Here is an 18,798-nt window from a genome sequence, read left to right as displayed (position 1 = left end):
AGACCACTCTGCTCAAGAATGTTTGGGTCAACCAGGAAATCAAAGAACTTAAACAATTCATGGAAACCAATGAGAACGAAAACACATTGTCCAAAACCTATGGGATACTGAAAAGGCGGTCCTAAGGGGGAAATACATAGCCATTCAAGCCTCACTCAAAAAAACAGAAAAATCCCGGGGCGCCTGGGTGGCTCAGATGGCTGAGCGTCTGCCTTCGGCTCGGGTCGTGATCCCAGAGTCCTGGGATCGGGTCCCGCATCGGGCTCCCTGCTCAGCGGGGAGCCTGCTTCTCCCTCTGCCTCTCTCTCTCTCTCTGTCTCATGAATGAATAAATAAAATCTTTAAAAAAAAAAACACTCTTCAAAAAAATAGGAAAATCCCAAATTCACCAACTAACTTTACACCTTAAAGGACTAGAGAAAAAACAACAAACAATGCCTAAGCAGAAATAATTAAGATTAGAGTAGAGATCAATGAATTAGAAACCAGAAACACAGTAGATCAGATCAACGAAACTAGAAGCTGGTTCTTTGAAAGAATTAATAAGATCGATAAACCACTGGCCAGACTTATCCAAAAGAAAAGAAAAAGGACCCAAATTAATAAAATTATGAATGAAAGGGGAGAGATCACAACTAACACCAAGGAAATAGAAACAATTATTAGAAATTATTATCAACAATTATATGCCAATAACCTGAGCAACCTGGATGAAATGGATGCCTTCCTGGAAACCTATAAACTCCCAAGATTGAAACAGAAAGAAACTGACAACCTGAATAGGCCAATAACCAGTAACGAGATTGAAGCAGTGATCAAAAACCTCCCAAAAAACAAGAGTCCAGGGCCCGATGGATTCCCTGGGGAATTCTACCAAACATTCAAAGAAGAAATAATACCTCTTCTCTTGAAGCTGTTTCAAAAAATAGAAACAGAAGGAAAGCTTCCAAACTCATTCTATGAGGCCAGCATTACCTTAATCCCCAAACCAGGCAAAGACCCCATCAAAAAGGACAATTTCAGACCGATATCCCTGATGAGTATGGATTCCAATATCCTCAACAAAATCCTAGCTAACAGGATCCAACAATACATTAAAAGGATCATCCACCACGACCAAGTGGGATTTATCCCCGAGATGCAAGGGTGGTTCAACATTCGCAAATCAATCAATGTGATAGAACACATTAATAAGAGGAGAGAGAAGAACCATATGGTCCTCTCGATTGATGCAGAAAAAGCATTTGACAAAACACAGCATCCTTTCTTGATTAAAACTCTTCAGAGTATAGGGATAAAGGGAACATTACTCAAGTTAACAAAATCCATGTATGAAAAATCCACAGCGAATATCACCCTCAATGGGGAAAAGCTGAGAGCCTTTCCCTTAAGATCAGGAACACGCCAAGGATGCCCACTCTCGCCACTATTTCAACATAGTACTAGAAGTCCTAGCAACAGCAATCAGACAACAAAAAGAAATAAAAGGTATTCAAATTGGCAAAGAAGAAGTCAAAGTCTCTCTCTTCGCAGATGACATGATACTTTATGTGGAAAACCCAAAAGACTCCACCCCCAAATTACTAGAACTCATACAGCCATTCAGTAATTGCGAAGGATACAAAATCAATGCACAGAAATCAGTTGCTTTCTTGAACACTAACAATGCAACTGTAGAAAGAGAAATTAGACAAACGATTCTACTTACAATAGCACCAAAAACCGTAAGATATCTCGGAATAAACCTAACCAAAGGGGTAAAGGATCTATACTCTAGGAACTACAGAACACTCATGGAAGAAACTAAAGAAGACACAAAAAGATGGAAAAACATTCCATGCTCATGGATCGGAAGAATAAACATTGTTAAAATGTCAATGTTGGGGCGCCTGGGTGGCTCAGTTGTTAAGTGTCTGCCTTTGACTCAGGTCATGATCCCAGGGTCCTGGGACTGAAGCCCATGTCAGGCTCCCTGCTCAGCAGGAAACCTGCTTCTCCCTCTCCCACTCCCCCTGCTTGTGTTCCCTCTCTCACTGTGTCTCTCTCTGTCAAATAAATAAAATCTTAAAAAAATAAAAAATAAAATAAAATGTCTATGTTACCCAGAGCAATCGACACATTCACTGCAATCCCTTTCAAAAGACCATCAGCATTTTTCACAGAGCTGGAACAAACAATCCTAAAATTTGTATGGAACCAGAAAAGACCCCAAATCGCCAAGGAAATCTGAAAAAGAAAAACAAAGCTGGGGGCACCATGTTGCCTGACTTCACGCTATATTACAAAGCTGTGATCACCAAGACAGCATGGTATTGGCACAAAAAACAGACACATAGATCAGTGGAACAGAACAGAGTCTCCAGAAATGGACCCTCAACTCTATGGTCAAATAATCTTCAACAAATCAGGAAAAAATATCCAATGGAAAAAAGACAGTGTCTTCAATAAATGGTGCTGGGAAAATTGGACAGCTACATACAGAAGAATGAAACTCGACCATTCTCTTATACCATACACAAAGATAAACTCAAAGTGGATGAAAGACCTCAATGTGAGACAGAATCCATCAAAATCCTAAAGGAGAACATAGGCAGTTACCTCTTCGATATCAGCCACAGCTCAAGACACGTCTCCAAAGGCAAGGGAAACAAAAGCAAAAATGAACTTTGGGGACTTCATCAAGATAAAAAGCTTCTGCACAGCAAAGGAAACAGTCAACAAAACTAAGAGGCAACCCACGGAATGGGAGAAGATATTTGCAAATGACAGTACAGATAAAGGGCTGGTATCCAAGATCTATAAAGAACTTCTCAAACTCAACATCCACACAATAAATAATCAAGTCAAAAAATGGGCAGAAGACCTGAACAGACTCTTCTCCAAAGAAGATATACAAATGGCTAACAGACACATGAAAAATGTTCAACATCATTAGCCATCAGGGAAATTCAAATCAAAACCACACTGAGATTCCACCTTACACCAGTTAGAATGACAAAAATTAACAAGTCAGGAAGCAACAACTGTTGGCGAGGATGTGGAGAAAGGGGAACCCTCTTACACTGTTGGTGGAAATGCAAGCTGGTATTACAGCCACTCCAGAAAACAATATGGAGGTATCTTAATACATTAAAAATACAGCTACCTTATGATCCAGCAATTGCACTACTAGGTATTTATTCCAAAGATACAGATGTAGTGACAAGAAGGAGCACATGCACCCCAATGTTCATAGCAGCAATGTCCACAATAGCCAAACTGTGGAAAGAGCCAAAATGCCCTTCAACAGATGAATGGATAAAGAAGATGTGGTTCATATATACAATGGAATATTAGTCAGTTACCAGAAAGGATGAATACCCACCATTTACAACAACATGGAGGGAAGGATTATGCTAAGTGAAATACGTCAAGCAAAGAAGGACAATTATCATATGGTTTCACTTATTTGTGGAACATAAGGAATAGCACGGAGGACATTAGGGGAAGGAAGGGAAACTAAAGGGGGTGAATCAGAGAGGGAAACAAACCATGAGAGGCTATGGACTCTGGGAAACAAACTGAGGGTTTCAGAAAGGAGGGATGTCGGGGGATGGGGTAGCCAGGTGATGGGTATTAAAGAGGGCACATGTTGTAATGAGCACTGGGTGTTATACGCAACTAATAAATCACTGAACACTACATAAAAAACTAATGATGTACTGTATCGTGGCTAACTTAACATAATTAAAAAAATAATAAATAAATATATAAATGAGAGGGGTCGCCACCATCACCACCACATCCATATCGTCATGCCAAAGCACAAATTCTCCAAGGATGAGACCTGTGAAGGCTGCTCTAACGCAGTCAGGTGCTCAACAAGCTCAACAAGGGGTTGAGTTTGACATTGACCTGCCCAACAAGAAGGTCTGCATCAACTCTGAGCACAGTATGGACACTGTTGGAGACCCTGGGGAAAACAGGCAAGGCTATTTCCTACCTCAGCCCCAGGAAGCAAGGGTCTGGAACCCTTGGCCCAAGATGGACCAAAGGGGACAGGACACTTATCCTCTCCTGACTTGCAGACAGACCTAGGGCCTGGAAGTCCTGCTTAGCGATGGGAGTTCCTGCAGAGACCCTCACTTGTGCTGCTCCTCCCTAGCTTCCCTGCAATAAAGCTAAGGCACTTTTGTTGGGGTGGTGAGGGAGAATAAGTATATATATTATATATAAGTATATATATAAATATATATATTTAACATTTAATATATTTATTTAATTTATATTTATTTAATTATTTTAATATTTAATATAATATATATTTTAAAATATAAAGTCAACCTTATAAAAATCATACATGCCAAAAGATAAAAAAACAACTAAATTATGAAATTAAGTTTAACAAAAGATTTCAGTTTCCACTTAATTTAACTGGCTCACCCTTAGAAGCAGTATGATTAATAACTTTACTTTTGAAAGGAAAGAAAAACACCCCTCTTTCAAAGCTTTCTTATATAAAGAAATACTGCTTAACACTTGAACCTAGTCCATAACCAAAATGATGGCCAACACAAACACTATAATGTAATAAAAAGGAAAAGTGAAATAACTGAAGCAAGTCAGAGGAATGTATCAAAACAGAAACTATAACACAGGTTTCTTAGACACTAAGAAATTAGCTATGAACAAATTACATTTTTAAGGACCCTTCAGTAAAAACCATATTGAAAAATTATTCACATAATGAAGAATGCTTGCTGAGAATAGCAAATCATGCAATTAACCTGTCAGAGAGCTTCTAAATACTTAGAATAATCTTGTAAGTACACAAAACTCAAAATTATATTTCATAGCATAGTTATTACACTCCAGACTTGTACAAATTTTAAAATTTTACAAATGTCATTAATACAGTAGCACTAAATTCAAATTAATACAACCAATAATTGAAAAGCAACAAAATAATCCCAACATGACTGATGTATTACCATTTTTACTTATCACTATATTAATGCAGTAATATTCTGTTTACAACTTATCATTGTTCAAAAGAAAATGTTCTATTTTATAATATCCTTTATTAGGTTATGCTGGCATCATAAAACAAGATCCACTTTTTTATTCTCAGTAAGAGTTTCTATATGATTAATGTTATTTTTACCTTAAAAATTTGAAAGAATTCACAATGAAGCCATCTTGATCAGGAATTTTCTTTGTGAAAAAATATTAATTATACACTCAGATTTTTAAAAAATACTTATTAAATTCCTTCAAGTTTTTCTCATTCGTGCTATGAAAGTTTGGCTACATAGTGTTTTTCAAAAAATTTGTCATTTTCTTCTGTTTCTAAATTTAGCATATAATATTGTTCATAATATCTTATTATCTTCTTAATATCCGTGGGATCTCTACTCATGACCTTATCTCATACCTGGTATTATAGCTTGTCTCCTCTCTTTTCATAATCAGTACTAGAAGTCTGCTAATTTTATTAGCCTATTCAAAGAATTATCTTTTGGCTCTGCTGATTTTCTCAAGGCTCACCTGTATCTTCTCCTTCCTTCTTATGTTCCATAGGTTTAACTTGTTCTTTTCTAATTTCCAGAGATAGGTTTTCTTCTTTTCTAATATATGAAATTGAGGCTAGAAATTTTCCTCAAAGCACAGCATTACCTTAAACCCACAAGATTTTAAATGTTAATTTTCATTGAATTCCCATTTTATAATTTTCATTATGATTTCTTCTCTGACTCATGGATTATTCAGAAATATATTCCAAAATTCCAAAAAATTGAGAATTATATGGCTATCTTTTTAAATTGATTTCTAACTTAATTCCACAGTGTTCAAGAAGACAAAATGAGTTCAATCATCTAAAATTTTGTGAAATTTGTTCAATGGCTTGGCATGGGTCAATTTTGGTAAATGTTCCATGTGTACTTGGATATATATTTGGACTTATAGTTACTACCATGACAAAGTAGTCTATCAAAATTAACCCTCTTCATGCCAAACACAACTATAAAAGCTAGACAAACTACATATGTGAACTGTCTAAAGGCATTGGAAAGCAACCAAGATAGGCAAGATTTAAGGAACTACAATTCCTGAGAAAAGGGAAGGACAACATGAGATCCACATTCACCCTAGAATTTTTTCCTGAAGACATTTCAAATTCACAATGCAGGGGAAGTGACTCCTAGCAGAAACCAGCAGTCCTGTCTAGATGAAACAAATCTAGAGTTCAATGAGTCTAAAATAACTGAGACTTCAGGGGCAAAAATCTTGGAGAGGCAGGAACTGCATTTAACCTTCCCTTAGGAGTCTGACAACTACTAAACTTCGCACATATACAGTAAGACTCCATGATACCCAGCAAAAAAAAAGGAGCTGGAACGCTAATGAGCTAAGCACATATTATATCAACTGTAGAGTGCTAAGGGATTAAGGAATGTAGTAGTCATGGCAAACACCCCAGATTTTAGTTAAGACCCAAAAGGAATAAGGACAAAACTGAAACACATCAACTTTAATAAAACATCAAACCAAACCTTAAAGGATTAAGGTAAACTGCTTAAACTCTATCTTCCTGCCAGAAGAAAAACAACAATATTTTTGAAAGGAGCCTCTATAATTTTAAATACACTATGTTAAAGATTCAATTAAATATTATGAGGCATGCTAAAAACAAAAAGAAAAAAAAAAAGGATCAAATACCTGAGAACTCCCCCAAAATGTTTTTAAAGTAACAAGCCCACAGGTAGTTCAGATATTTTAATTTTTAATTTTCAGACACAGACTTTTCAAAATAGCTATTATTAATATCTTTAAGAAAATATGGATTAGACATACAGAATAGAGGATCAGTGGACTAGAAGACATGTCAGTAAAAAGTTTCCAGGTTGAAGGATCAAAAGAAAAAAATGGAAAAGAATAAGCATATTTGTTAGACATATCAATTATATCAGGTTCATTAATCATTGTTTAGATATCTTGATTTTTGTTTACTTATACTATCAGTGTTGAGACAGTTATGCTAAAATCTCATAGTATGAGTATAGATTTTTCCATTTTCCCTCTCAATTATGTTAGTTTTTGCTTTGTATGTTTTAAAAATGTGTTACATACATATAAATTAAGAATTATTTTCCAATTCTGTTAAAATACTCCTTTAATAATTAAAAAAATAGGGGCGCCTGGGTGGCTCAGATGGTTAAGCATCTGCCTTCAGCTCAGGTCATGATGTCAGTGTCCTGGGATCGAGTCCCATATCCCACTCTCTGCTCAGCGGGGCATCTGCCTCTCCCTCTGTGCTCACATGTGCTCTCTCTCTCAAATAAATAAGTCAATAAAATGTTTAAAAAAATAATTAAAAAATATTTCTCTTTAAACTGTTTCTTGGATACTGTACCTATTTTGTCTGGGAATTAGGAACACCACCATTGATTTGAATAGGACATGTACAGAATATATTTTCCCATCTTCTTCTTTTGCCTTTTCCATGTTTTTAAATTGAAGGTATATCACTTTAAGCTGAACACACTCGGGCATTATTTTTAATGCAACTATAATTTCAAAAATTTAATATTTAGACCATTTGCGTTTAGTGGACTTCAAAAGAAAGCTGGGAGAGGAATCCTTATATCAAAAAAATTAGATTTTAAACCAAAGACTGTAATACGACATCAACATGGATGGGCCTGGAGGAGATTATGCTAAGTGAAATAAGCAGAGAAAGTCAATTATCATATGAAACATAAGGAATAGCATGGAGGACATTAGAAGAAGGAACTTGTGGAACATAAGGAATAGCATGGAGGACATTAGGAGAAGGAAGGGAAAAATGAAGGGGGGCAGAGAATCAGAGGGGAAGATGAACCATGAGAGACTACGGACTCTGAGAAACAAACTGAGGGTTTTAGAGGGGAGAGGGTGTTATATGTAAACAATGAATCATGGAACACTACATCAAAAACTAATTATGTACTGGGACGCCTGCGTGGCTCAGTCGGTTAAGCATCTGCCTACGGCTCAGGTCATGATCCCAGGGTCCTGGGATCGAGCCCCTCAATCGGCTCCCTGCTCAGTGGAGAGTCTGCTTCTCCCTCTTCCTCTGCTGATCCCATTGCTTGTGTTCTCTCACTCTCTCTCTCGCTCTATCTCAAATAAATAAATAAAATCTTTAAAAAAAAAAAAACCAAAACCTAATAATGTACTGTATGGTGACTAACATAACATAAAAAAAAGACATTAAGAAATACACTATATCATAATAAAAGGGTCTATCCAACAAGAAGATCTAACAATTGTAAATATTTATGTCCCTATATTGGGAGCAGCCAATTAAATAAACCAATTAATAACAAAATTAAAGAAAAACATTGATAATAATAATAGTAGGGGACATTAACACCCCACTCACAGTAATGGACGTTAACACTTTCCACTCACAGATCATCTAAGCAGAAGATCAACAAGGAAACAAGGGCTTTGAATGACACATTGGACCAGATGGACATCACAGATACATTCAGAGCATTCCATCCTAAAGCAACAAAATACACATTCTTCTCCAGTGCACATGAAACATTCTCCAGAATAGATAACATACTGGGTCACAAATCAGGTCTCAACCAGTACCAAAAAACTGGGATTACTCCCTGCATATTTTCAGACCACAATGCTTTAAAACTTGAACCCAATCATAAGAGAAAATTTGGAAGGTACACAAATACATGGAGGTTAAAGAGCATCCTATGAATGGGTCAACGAGGAAATTAAAGAATTGAAAAAATTCATGGAAGCAAATGAAAATGAAAACACAACTGTTGAGAACCTTGGGAATGCAGCAAAGGCAGTCCTAAGAGGCAAGTATATAGCAACACAAGCCTTTCTCAAGAAACAAGACTCAAATACACAAGCTAACCTTACACCTAAAGGAGGTGGAAAAATAACAGCAAATAAAGCCTAAACCAAGCAGGAGAAGAGAAATAATATTAGAGCAGAAATCAACGAAATAGAAATCAAAAAAAAAAAGTGGAACAGATCAACAAAACTAGGAACTGGCTCTATGAAAGAATAAACAAGATTGATAAATCCCTAGCCAGACTTATCAAAAAGAAAAGAGAAAGGACCCAAATAAATCATGAATGAAAGAGGAGAGGTCACAACCAACACTGAAGAAATATAAACAATTATAAGGACATATTATGAGCAACTATATGCCAACAAATTAGGCAATCTGGAAGAAATGGATGCATTCCTAGAAACATATAAACTACCAAAACTGAAAGTAATAGAAACCTGAGGAGACCCATAACCAGCAAAGAAATGGAAGCAGTAATCAAAAATTTCCCAAAAAACTAGAGTCCAGGACCAGATGGCCTCCCAGCAGAATTCTACCAAACATTTAAAGAAGAATTAATCTATTCTTCTGAAGCTGTTTCAAAATATAGAAATGGAAGAAAACTTCCAAACACATTCTATGAGGTCAGCATTACCTTGATCCCAAAACCAAGACCTGACCAAAAAGAATTAAAGACCAATATCCCTGATGAACATGGATGCAAAAATTTTCACCAAGATACTAGCCAATAGGATCCAACAGTACATTAAAAGGATTATTCACCAGGACCAAGTGGGATTTATTCCTGGGCTGCAAGGGTAGTTCAACATCTGCAAATTAATCAACATGACATACCACATTAATCAAAGAAAGGATAAGAATCCTATGATCCTCTCAATGCAGAAAAAGCATTTGACAAAATACACCATCCATTCTTGATTAAAACTCTCCACAGTGTAGGAATGGAAGGAATATACCTCAATATCATAAAAGCCATCTATGAAAAACCCACAGCGAATATCAATGGGGAAAAACTGAGAGCATTTCCCCTAAGGTCAGGAACATGGCAGGAATGTCCACTATCACCACTGTTGTTCAACATAGTACTAGAAATCCTAGCCTCAGCAGTCAGACAACAAAAAGAAATAAAAGTCATACAAATTGGCAAAGAAGTCAAACTTTCACTCTTTGCAGATGACATGGTACTCTATGTTGAAAACCCCAAAGACTGCACCCAAAAATTCCTAGAATTCATATAGGAATTTAGCAACGTGGCAGGATATAAAATCAATGCACAAAAGTCAGTCGCATTTCTATACACAAACATGAGACAGAAGAAAGTGAAATTAAGGAATTGATCCAATTTGCAATTGCACCAAAAACTGTAAGATACGTAGGAATAAACCTAACCAAAGAAGTAAAGGATCTGTACTCTGAAAGCTATAGAAGACTTATGAAAGAAACTGAGGAAGACACAAAGAAATGGAAAAACATTCCATGCTCACTGAATGGAAGAACAAATATTATTAAAATGTCTATGCTATCCAGAGCAATCTACACATTCAATGCAATCCCTATCAAAATACCATCAACATTTTTCACAGAGCTGAAACAAATAACCCTAAAATTTGTATGGAATCAGAAAGACCCCAAATAGCCAAAAGAATGTTGAAAAAGAAAACCAAAGCTGGTGGCATCACAATTCCAGACTTCAAGCTCTACTACAAAGCTGTAATCATCAAGACAGTATGGACCTGGCACAAACACAGATGGACAGATCAACGGAACAAAATAGAGACCCCAGAAACAGACCCTCAACTCTATGGCCAACTAATCTTCAACCAAGCAGGAAAGAATACCCACTGGAAAAAAGACAGTCTCTTCAACAAATGGTGTTGGGAAATTTGGACAGCCACATGCAGAAGAATGAAACTGAACCATTTCCTTACACCATACACAAAAATAGACTCAAAATGGATGAAAGACCTAAATGTGAGACTGGAATCCATCAAAATCCTAGAGAACACAGGCAGCAACCTCTTTGACCTCGGTCATAGCAACTTCTTGCTAGACATATCTCCAAAGGCAAGGGTAACAAAAACAAAAATTAACTATTAGGACTTTATCAAGATAAAGAGCTTTTGCACAGCAAAGGAAACAGTGGACAAAACCAAAAGACAACTGACAGAATGGGAGAAGATATTTGCAAATGACATATCAGATAAAGGGCTAGTATCCAAAATCTATAAAGAACTTATCAAACTCAACACCGAAAGAACAAATAATCCAGTCAAAAAATGGGCAGAAGCCATGAACAGACGTTTCTCCAAAGAAGACATGCAAATGGCCAACAGACACACAAAAGAAATGCTCAACATCACTTGGCATCAGGGAAATACAAATCAAAACCACAATGAGATACCACCTTACACCAGTCAGAATGGCTCAAATTAACAAGTCAGGAAACAACAGATGTTGGTGAGTACACAGAGAAAGGGGAACCCTCTTACAATCTTGGTGAGTATGCAAGCTGGTACAGCCACTCTGGAAAACAGTATGGAGGTTCCTCAAAAAGATAAAAATAGACCTACCCTACAACCCGGCAATTGCACTACTAGGTATTTACCCAATGGATACAAACAGTGATTTGAAAGGGCACCTGTACCCCAATGTTTATAGCAGCAATGTCCACAATAGCCAAACTATGGAAAGAGCCCAGATGTCCATCGACAGATGAATAAAGAAGGTGTGATATAGATATATACATGGAATATTACTAAGCTATCAAAAAAATGAGATCTTACCATTTGCAACAACGTGGATGGAACTAGAGGGTATCATGCTACGCAATATAGGTCAATCAGAGAAAGACAATTGTCATATGATTTCACTCACATGTGGAATTTAAGAAAAAAACAGAAGATCATAGGGGAAGGGAGGGAAAAATAAAACAAGATGAAAATAATGAAGGAGACAAACCATAAGAGACTCTTAACTATAGGAAAAAACCTAAGGGTTGCTGGAGGGGAGAAGGGTGTGGAATGGGGTAACTGGGTGATGGGCATTAAGGAGGGCACTTGATGGAATGAGCACTGGGTGTTATATGCAACTGATGAATCACTAAATTCTACCTCTGAAACTAACAATATGCTATATTTTAAATGAATATAAATAAAATTAAATTTAAATTTAAAAAATAGACCATTTACCTTTAATGTAAGAGCTGATGTTTTTGCATTTACTTCTACCATTTATAATTTGGTTTTGATTTGTCTCATCTGTTTTATGTTTCTTTTTTTTTTTTCTTTCTTGGCTTCTTTTGCATTAATCAATTAGTTGAACTTTCTTTTACTCTCCTTTGTGGTTTTCTTGAATATACAAAATACATCCTTGACTTATAATGTCTAGTACAAGTCAGTATTTTTGTAACTTCAAAGAAAATGCTAGGATCCTTAAAAATATAATCTCCATTTATTCTTCTCCTGTCTTTTGGAATATTGTCAGAAATTCTCATTTTTTATGTATTTCAAGCTTTCCACGACATTATGAAACAGCCCATGCTAAACATTTAATGTGCTCCACATGTTTACTCCTCCTGGTGTTCTTCATTCCTTTAGGCATTCCTGGGTTTCAATTTGGGATCTTTTCCCCTTAACCTGAAAAACTGTAATACTTCTTTTAGTGTAATTCTATTGATTTCAAGTTCTTTCAATTTTTATTGATCTGGAATTCACTTTTTTGCTGTATATAGAATTGTTTTGTCAATTATTTTCTTTCAGCATCTGAAAGATGTCATTCCACTGTCGTCTGGTTTCCATCAGCTATCAACTTACTCTTGCTCCTTTGAAAGTATAGCTAACCTTAAGAAAACATGAATTTAAACTGTGTGGGTCTGCTTAAACATGGATTTCTTTTGATATGGTACTGTAAGTCTATCTGTTCTTATGATTTTAATAAATATTTTTTCTCTAGTTTCCTTTATTGTAAGAATACAGTATTATAATACATAAAGCATACAAAGTATGTGTTGACTATGTTGTCAGTAAGGCTTGTAGTCAACAATAGGCTATTAAGTTTTGGGGGAGACAAAAGTTATACATGGATTTTCAAGGATTATTCACAGTCAACTGCAGTCTTTTTTTTTGTTGTTCTACTTGTAGAGATTTTCTCTTTCCCTGATTTTTAGTATTTTTATTATATTACATCTAAATGAGATTTGTTTTCTATTTTTCCTGCTTGGAGTTCATAGTGCTTCTTAAATATAAGACTGATTTTTCAACAGTTTGGGGAATTATATCCTTCACAGACTCAATTTACAGGTGTGCTTCTTCTGTGAGTCTCTGCGTTTTCCTATTTCTTTTCTCTCCGTTATATAATCTCAATATTTGCTACTGCGCTTAGAATTAATTCAACCCCAACTCTCCTAAATTTTAAATCTCTTTTTTTTTAAGATTTTACTTATTTGAGATAGAGCAAGAATGAGAGAGCACGAGAATAGGGAAGGGGAGGAGCAGAGGCAGAGGGAGAAGCAGGCTCCCCACTGAGCAGGGAGCCTGATGCAGGGCTCGATCCCAGGACCTTAGGATCATGACCTGAGCCGAAGGCAGACCCTTAATGGACTGAGCCACCCAGGCGCCCCTTAAATCTCTTCTTGATGTGTGCAAATACATCAGATGTTTTAAAAATTTCATTTATCGTCCTGGATTCCTTTCTTCCAGAGCCCTGTAACCGTCAAAAATCTGGATTGGTTGTTCCCTAGACCTGGTACACAGGTATTATACTGGGATCACCACCATACAGTATTATCTTTGCCTCTCTTTCTGGGCTGGCATCCTCCAGCAGTGATTGGGTCCATGGAGGCAAAAAAAAATTTTGAGATCTTACATGAATGAAAATACCTTCAGCCTGCTTTCACATTTAATGGATAATTTGGCTGAACATAGAATTTTAGATTAGAAATCATTTTCCTTCAGAATTCTGAAAACATTGCTCAATTTTCTTGTGGCTTCTAGGGATAATTTACCAGAAGCAGATGCCATTCTGATTCTTGGTCAATTGTATATAAAATGAGTATGTTCTCTAATTTTAAGCCTCTCATCATCTGTAGTATTCATAAATTTCCTAACATGTTTTGGTGTCATTCTATTTTCATCCACTGTAGTGGGCACTTAATGGGTCCTTTCGGTCTAGAAACTTATATCCTCTGTTAAAGGAAATTTTCTTTAATTATTTAATTTCATGATTTCCTCCTTCCTCTCTCTTTCTAAAATTCATGTTATTGGGGCGCCTGGGTGGCTCAGTCGTTAAGCGTCTGCCTTCAGCTCAGGTCATGATCCCAGGGTCCTGGGATCGAGCCCCGCATCGGGCTCCTTGCTCAGCGGGAAGCCCACTTCTCCCTCTCCCATTCCTGCTTGTGTTCCCTCTCTCGCTGTGTCTCTCTCTGTCAAATAAATAAATAAAATCTTTTAAAAAAATAAATAAATAAAATAAAATTCATGTTATCAAATACTGGATAATCCCATTATCTATTTTTATATAGCAAGCCCAAAACCTAGCATCTTAAAACACTAACCATGTTATTTCCATGCAATTCTTTGAGTCAGAAATCTGAGGAGTGCTCAGTGGAGGGAGGTCTCCTCTCATCTCCATATAATATCAGCTAGAGTGGCTCACCTAAGGCCAGTCTGGTCATGATGCCTTCACCACATGCATAAAGCCTTGGTACCAGTTGCTGGCTGAGATAGCTAGGTTCTCCTTCTCATGGCCTCTTTCTCCTCACATAGTCTCTCATTATTCAGTGGCCTATGCTGGGCCTTTTTACACAGTAGCTGCCTTCCAACAAGGAAAAAATGGAAGCTGCAAGGCCCCAAACAGGCTAGGCTGGGAATTAATTTACCAATCACTCTTGTCACATTCTACTGATCATATCAAGTTGACGGGCAAACCAAAGATTCAAGGGGAGGAAAAACAGACTCCACCACTTGATAATGGATGGGGAGGAATGGGAGAAATTGCTGGCACCCATCTTTGCAGATAATCTACTATAGTCCAAAATCTGGCTTCAGATTGCTCAAATCTCCTGAGAATAGCAGACACTCATCCAATTACAGTATCAGCCTCAAAGACCAATATCTCATGATCTACACTGGATCTGGATTTGTTCCTCAGGTGTGGATTCTCTTGATCTGCAAACCTGGCAGCTCAATGGGAGAAGAGGGCTTGAAGTAGAAACAAGGATGAGGCATCTCAACATTATCGTTACAGACAGTCTTCCACTTAACCTACTAATAATCAATATTACTCCCAACTTTCCAATGTGCCTGATATCCTTCAGGTAAGACACCATCTCTTTTACCTTCTATATAGAATAAACCTCCAATATTCTGTGGGGTGAGGGAGATACCGTCATCCTACTATTCAGAGTTAAGGGCAAGTGGGGAGAATTTGGGATGACTAACATATAATCCCTACCTTTATCCTCACTTCCAGAGACAACTGCTCCCAATTTTTTATCCTCTGGGGAGTTCTGTGGAACAAACTGGATTGCTTTACAGTTTTGCCCACTCTCTGAGTTTAGGATTCAGCTAGCTCACTCAAATGTCACCACTGGTCTACTTTCCAACTTCCAAAAATTTGTCTTTAACTCTTAACCTATCTCTTCTTCCTTAAGTCCTATTTTTCAATCCTTTTATATCATTTTAGTTGAGTTTAGGAAAGAGGAAAGTAAATGTATGTGCTCCAACTGTCACCTTTAACAAAAATCATTTTTATAGGCTATCATTACAAACTTCAATACCAGAGCTAGTGTTATTACAAATTACTTAAGATATAAACCATAAATCACTTTCATAAAAGTGCATCAAAACCCCAAAACTGAGACCAAAGTAGTCAAAAACAAAATTTCCTGATATATGAACATGGATACTTTTAAGCTTAGTTATAATTAAGACCTATCATTTCATCTCAACCAAATGAGTCACACTCATAATCTGAGAGTAATGCTTTAAACAAAACAATGATATACTTTAATACCATGATTCCTTTAAAGTATTTTTTGCAATAATGATTTAACACATTTTTCTCAGACTCTTTCACAATATAAAAACTAAACTTGGTTCTGCATTCTCTTACCTTCTCCTAGAAGAAAGAAGTCACGACTACTCTCAATTTTCTAATACTACTAGTCTATATAGAGAAACCAAGGGCAATATACTGGGTAAGAGTAGGAGTATTATTTGAATAAGCAAACATGACTTACTGAGACCAAAATGGAAAAGAGTATCAGTAATGTAAAGGTGGCAATGCATTTGTTATGTCCAATAAAACATTTCTTTCTGAGCCAAGAAGCTCTAAAGGGATCTTCCATCAAAGAAAAACAGAAAGCAGTACTCTCAAGTTGCTCCTTAATTCATAACACAAATTCATCGTAATAATTCTAAAATCCAGGCCCTGGGGCCCAGCAGCCTCCCGACTGCGGTGAAGAGCCACAGGCTGCAGTGACAGACAGAGTGGCAGGGCCTGGTGGAGCCCTCGGAGCCAGCCTCCAGGGCACGGACCCCCTGCACCTACCTCACCAAGGGGCCCAGCTCAAGGTGTCCACTGCCCTGGTCCTCTGACCCATGGGCCTGGAGCAAAAGCACAGTCTGGAGACTGCCCACTGGCTCTTCTCTCTCTCCTCCCCTCAGCCTCTCTGCACTACCCCAGGCTAAAGGCAGCCGAGCCAAGGCTCCGAGAGCAACAGTTTGATCTCCCACTGCAAGTGATGAATTCATCTTAGTTTTGGATAGCTTTCCTTATGGTTTGTACTTCAAGACTAAGGACACTTAAAAGAAAGAAATTGCATAGCTCACCTACTGCCAGCTTGACAGCATAAGTTTTAGGAATCAAGAAGGAACACTGGGTTATTTCCTAAGATTAAGCCTTTAAATTCCAATTGGATGCTGCATAGCCATGTGCACATTTGACCATGAAAATGATCTTCCATCAAGGAGATCTCCTTCTTCAACTAAATCAATTTAAGTGGTTGGAAGAAGAATGGACCCCTATCCGACCAAACTCAGCCAGACAAATTAAATCAGTCTTTTTGGGCAAGGAGTAAAGCTGTTACAAGGGTGGCCTAATGACTTTCTGCTCGCACCACCACCTAACAGCCCCTTCCAGGACTGTCACCTGTATGTAGGTGGTGCCCTATACAAGGGCACCTGGCTAAGACAGCGAATGAGGGCTGAAATCCTGCCAGGCTTCATTCACAAAGCCAACTTTATTGGTGTATGGCTGTGTCTACTCAGACGACATGGTTCCTTTTTCTAAATTGTACCAAGGCACCCTGTATGGGCTAGAGGCAGTTCTGACCATCCTACTACCATATCCCTGTCCTACCCAGGATTATATTCCTTACCTCAGATGGACTGAAGATTCTCATGAACAGATTAGGTTTATTGTAAAAGATGAAATGTTTGACACAAAATGAAATTAATTCCATAGGTAAACTCAAAATATTACTATAGGTATGAATTATGTTTGTGTGTATTTTTATATATATAAATATACAGTTAATGTGGATACACATTTCTATATAAGAAGTTAGCACAACTTAAACTTAGTAAATGTTTAAAATAAAAAAAAAATCACTCTGGATTTCTATATAAAAATACTTTATGAAGGAAAAGAATTTTTTTTTTACATTAGACAATCAGTTTTGGCTTTTTATATTCTAAGTTCAGACAATTTTGAGTTAAGAGAGAAGATAATGTCTATGTTCCAAAAGAGATTCTGGTTAGATTTGATATGTTCTCATTTTCATTACTTCTCTTTTTGTTTAATAAGAATCTCACTCCCTAGTCTCTGGTTGCTCCCTCATGGTACCCATCCTCCCAATTGTATCAACACTTATCTTCCCAAATTAAGGCTGATACTATCCAATCTCTTCTTAAAACTCCTTCCTATGACCTCTGCTTCTCCATTGTATACTCTAGGTTTTATATGATAAAGTACAAACACCACTGTTGTCAAAGTCCATTAAAGAAATTCTTATGGGATAACCAGGCCCTCGGAATAATAGTCCTATTTATTTGTGCCCTGTAATTATTTTCATGGTATAGAAAACAAATGTGTAAGCAAAGATAAACTGAGTATCATTTTAGTACCAAAATAATACTCAAATATTAATGAAATGAAGTGGTGACATGCTACTGAAAAGTGTAGTCAATTTTTTTCTACTTTAAGTCAAAAGAGTTATAAAAGATCTTATAAGTGGATTGACAAAAGAATGATTCTCTTAAAGTTTACATAGGGCAAACCTGAGATTAGAATGATCTGCATAAGCTTTCATACAGTTTTTAAGATTATTTTATTAAGATTATTTTAAGGCAAATTAATATCACATAAATGATGCAAAAAGATAAATATGTAATGCTGCTAGCATCAGTTTCAAGTAAAACATATAAAACTCCATATGCTTCTACCTGTCTACTATATAAAAAGATTGATTCAAAGTCACTTGCCATTTTGGGTGGCTCAGTCAGTTAAGTGTCTGACTCTCAATTTCGGCTCAGGGTTGTGAGATCAAGCCTGCTTCAGGCTCCACGCTGGGCATGGAGTCTGCTTAAGATTCTCTCCCGCTCCATGAAAAAAGAAAAAAACAAAGTCACTTGCCATTTTTGCGAGAAGTCTTCTGCACTGTCATTGGTGGGCACGACTGAGCAGGAGCTACATCTGAAGCAGCAGGAGAGCCTGTATGATGAGCCTTTACTTTGTCAGCCCAACTGACACCTGTAGGAGCCAGACGGGGAGCAGCCACTGTGCCTGGTGAACCCCTATGGAGAAAATTCTGCATTAATAAATCAAATATAAAAGTTAAAAATTTTTAAATTTAAATATATACTTAATATTATCCTGGGTCTCTATTTATGATTTTTCTTTGTTATTTCCTTCCTCTACTAAATTTCAGCTAAGGATCTTCTTTTTCTAGT

The 18,798-nt window shown here is 36.9% G+C and overlaps 1 protein-coding gene and 1 pseudogene across 13 annotated transcripts in view; one reads left to right on the top strand and one right to left on the bottom strand.

The window, feature by feature from the left end:
* SCAPER (S-phase cyclin A associated protein in the ER) overlaps positions 1–18,798 on the bottom strand; it is a 528,946-nt gene that overhangs the window by 410,885 nt on the left and 99,263 nt on the right. For all 13 annotated transcript variants that reach the window (XM_032417309.1, XM_032417312.1, XM_032417306.1 and 10 more), the window contains one exon: positions 18,482–18,642. In XM_032417309.1, coding sequence (XP_032273200.1) covers positions 18,482–18,642 — 161 coding nt within the window. The remainder of the gene's footprint in view (positions 1–18,481; positions 18,643–18,798) is intronic.
* Positions 3,766–4,170, top strand: LOC116640340 (annotated as a pseudogene).

This window comes from Phoca vitulina, unplaced genomic scaffold, assembly GCF_004348235.1.
Source record: "Phoca vitulina isolate PV1807 unplaced genomic scaffold, GSC_HSeal_1.0 scaffold20, whole genome shotgun sequence".
Lineage (NCBI taxonomy): Eukaryota > Metazoa > Chordata > Mammalia > Carnivora > Phocidae > Phoca > Phoca vitulina.
Note: the sequence above shows the minus strand (reverse complement) of the source record. Positions and strands in the feature narration are given on the sequence as shown.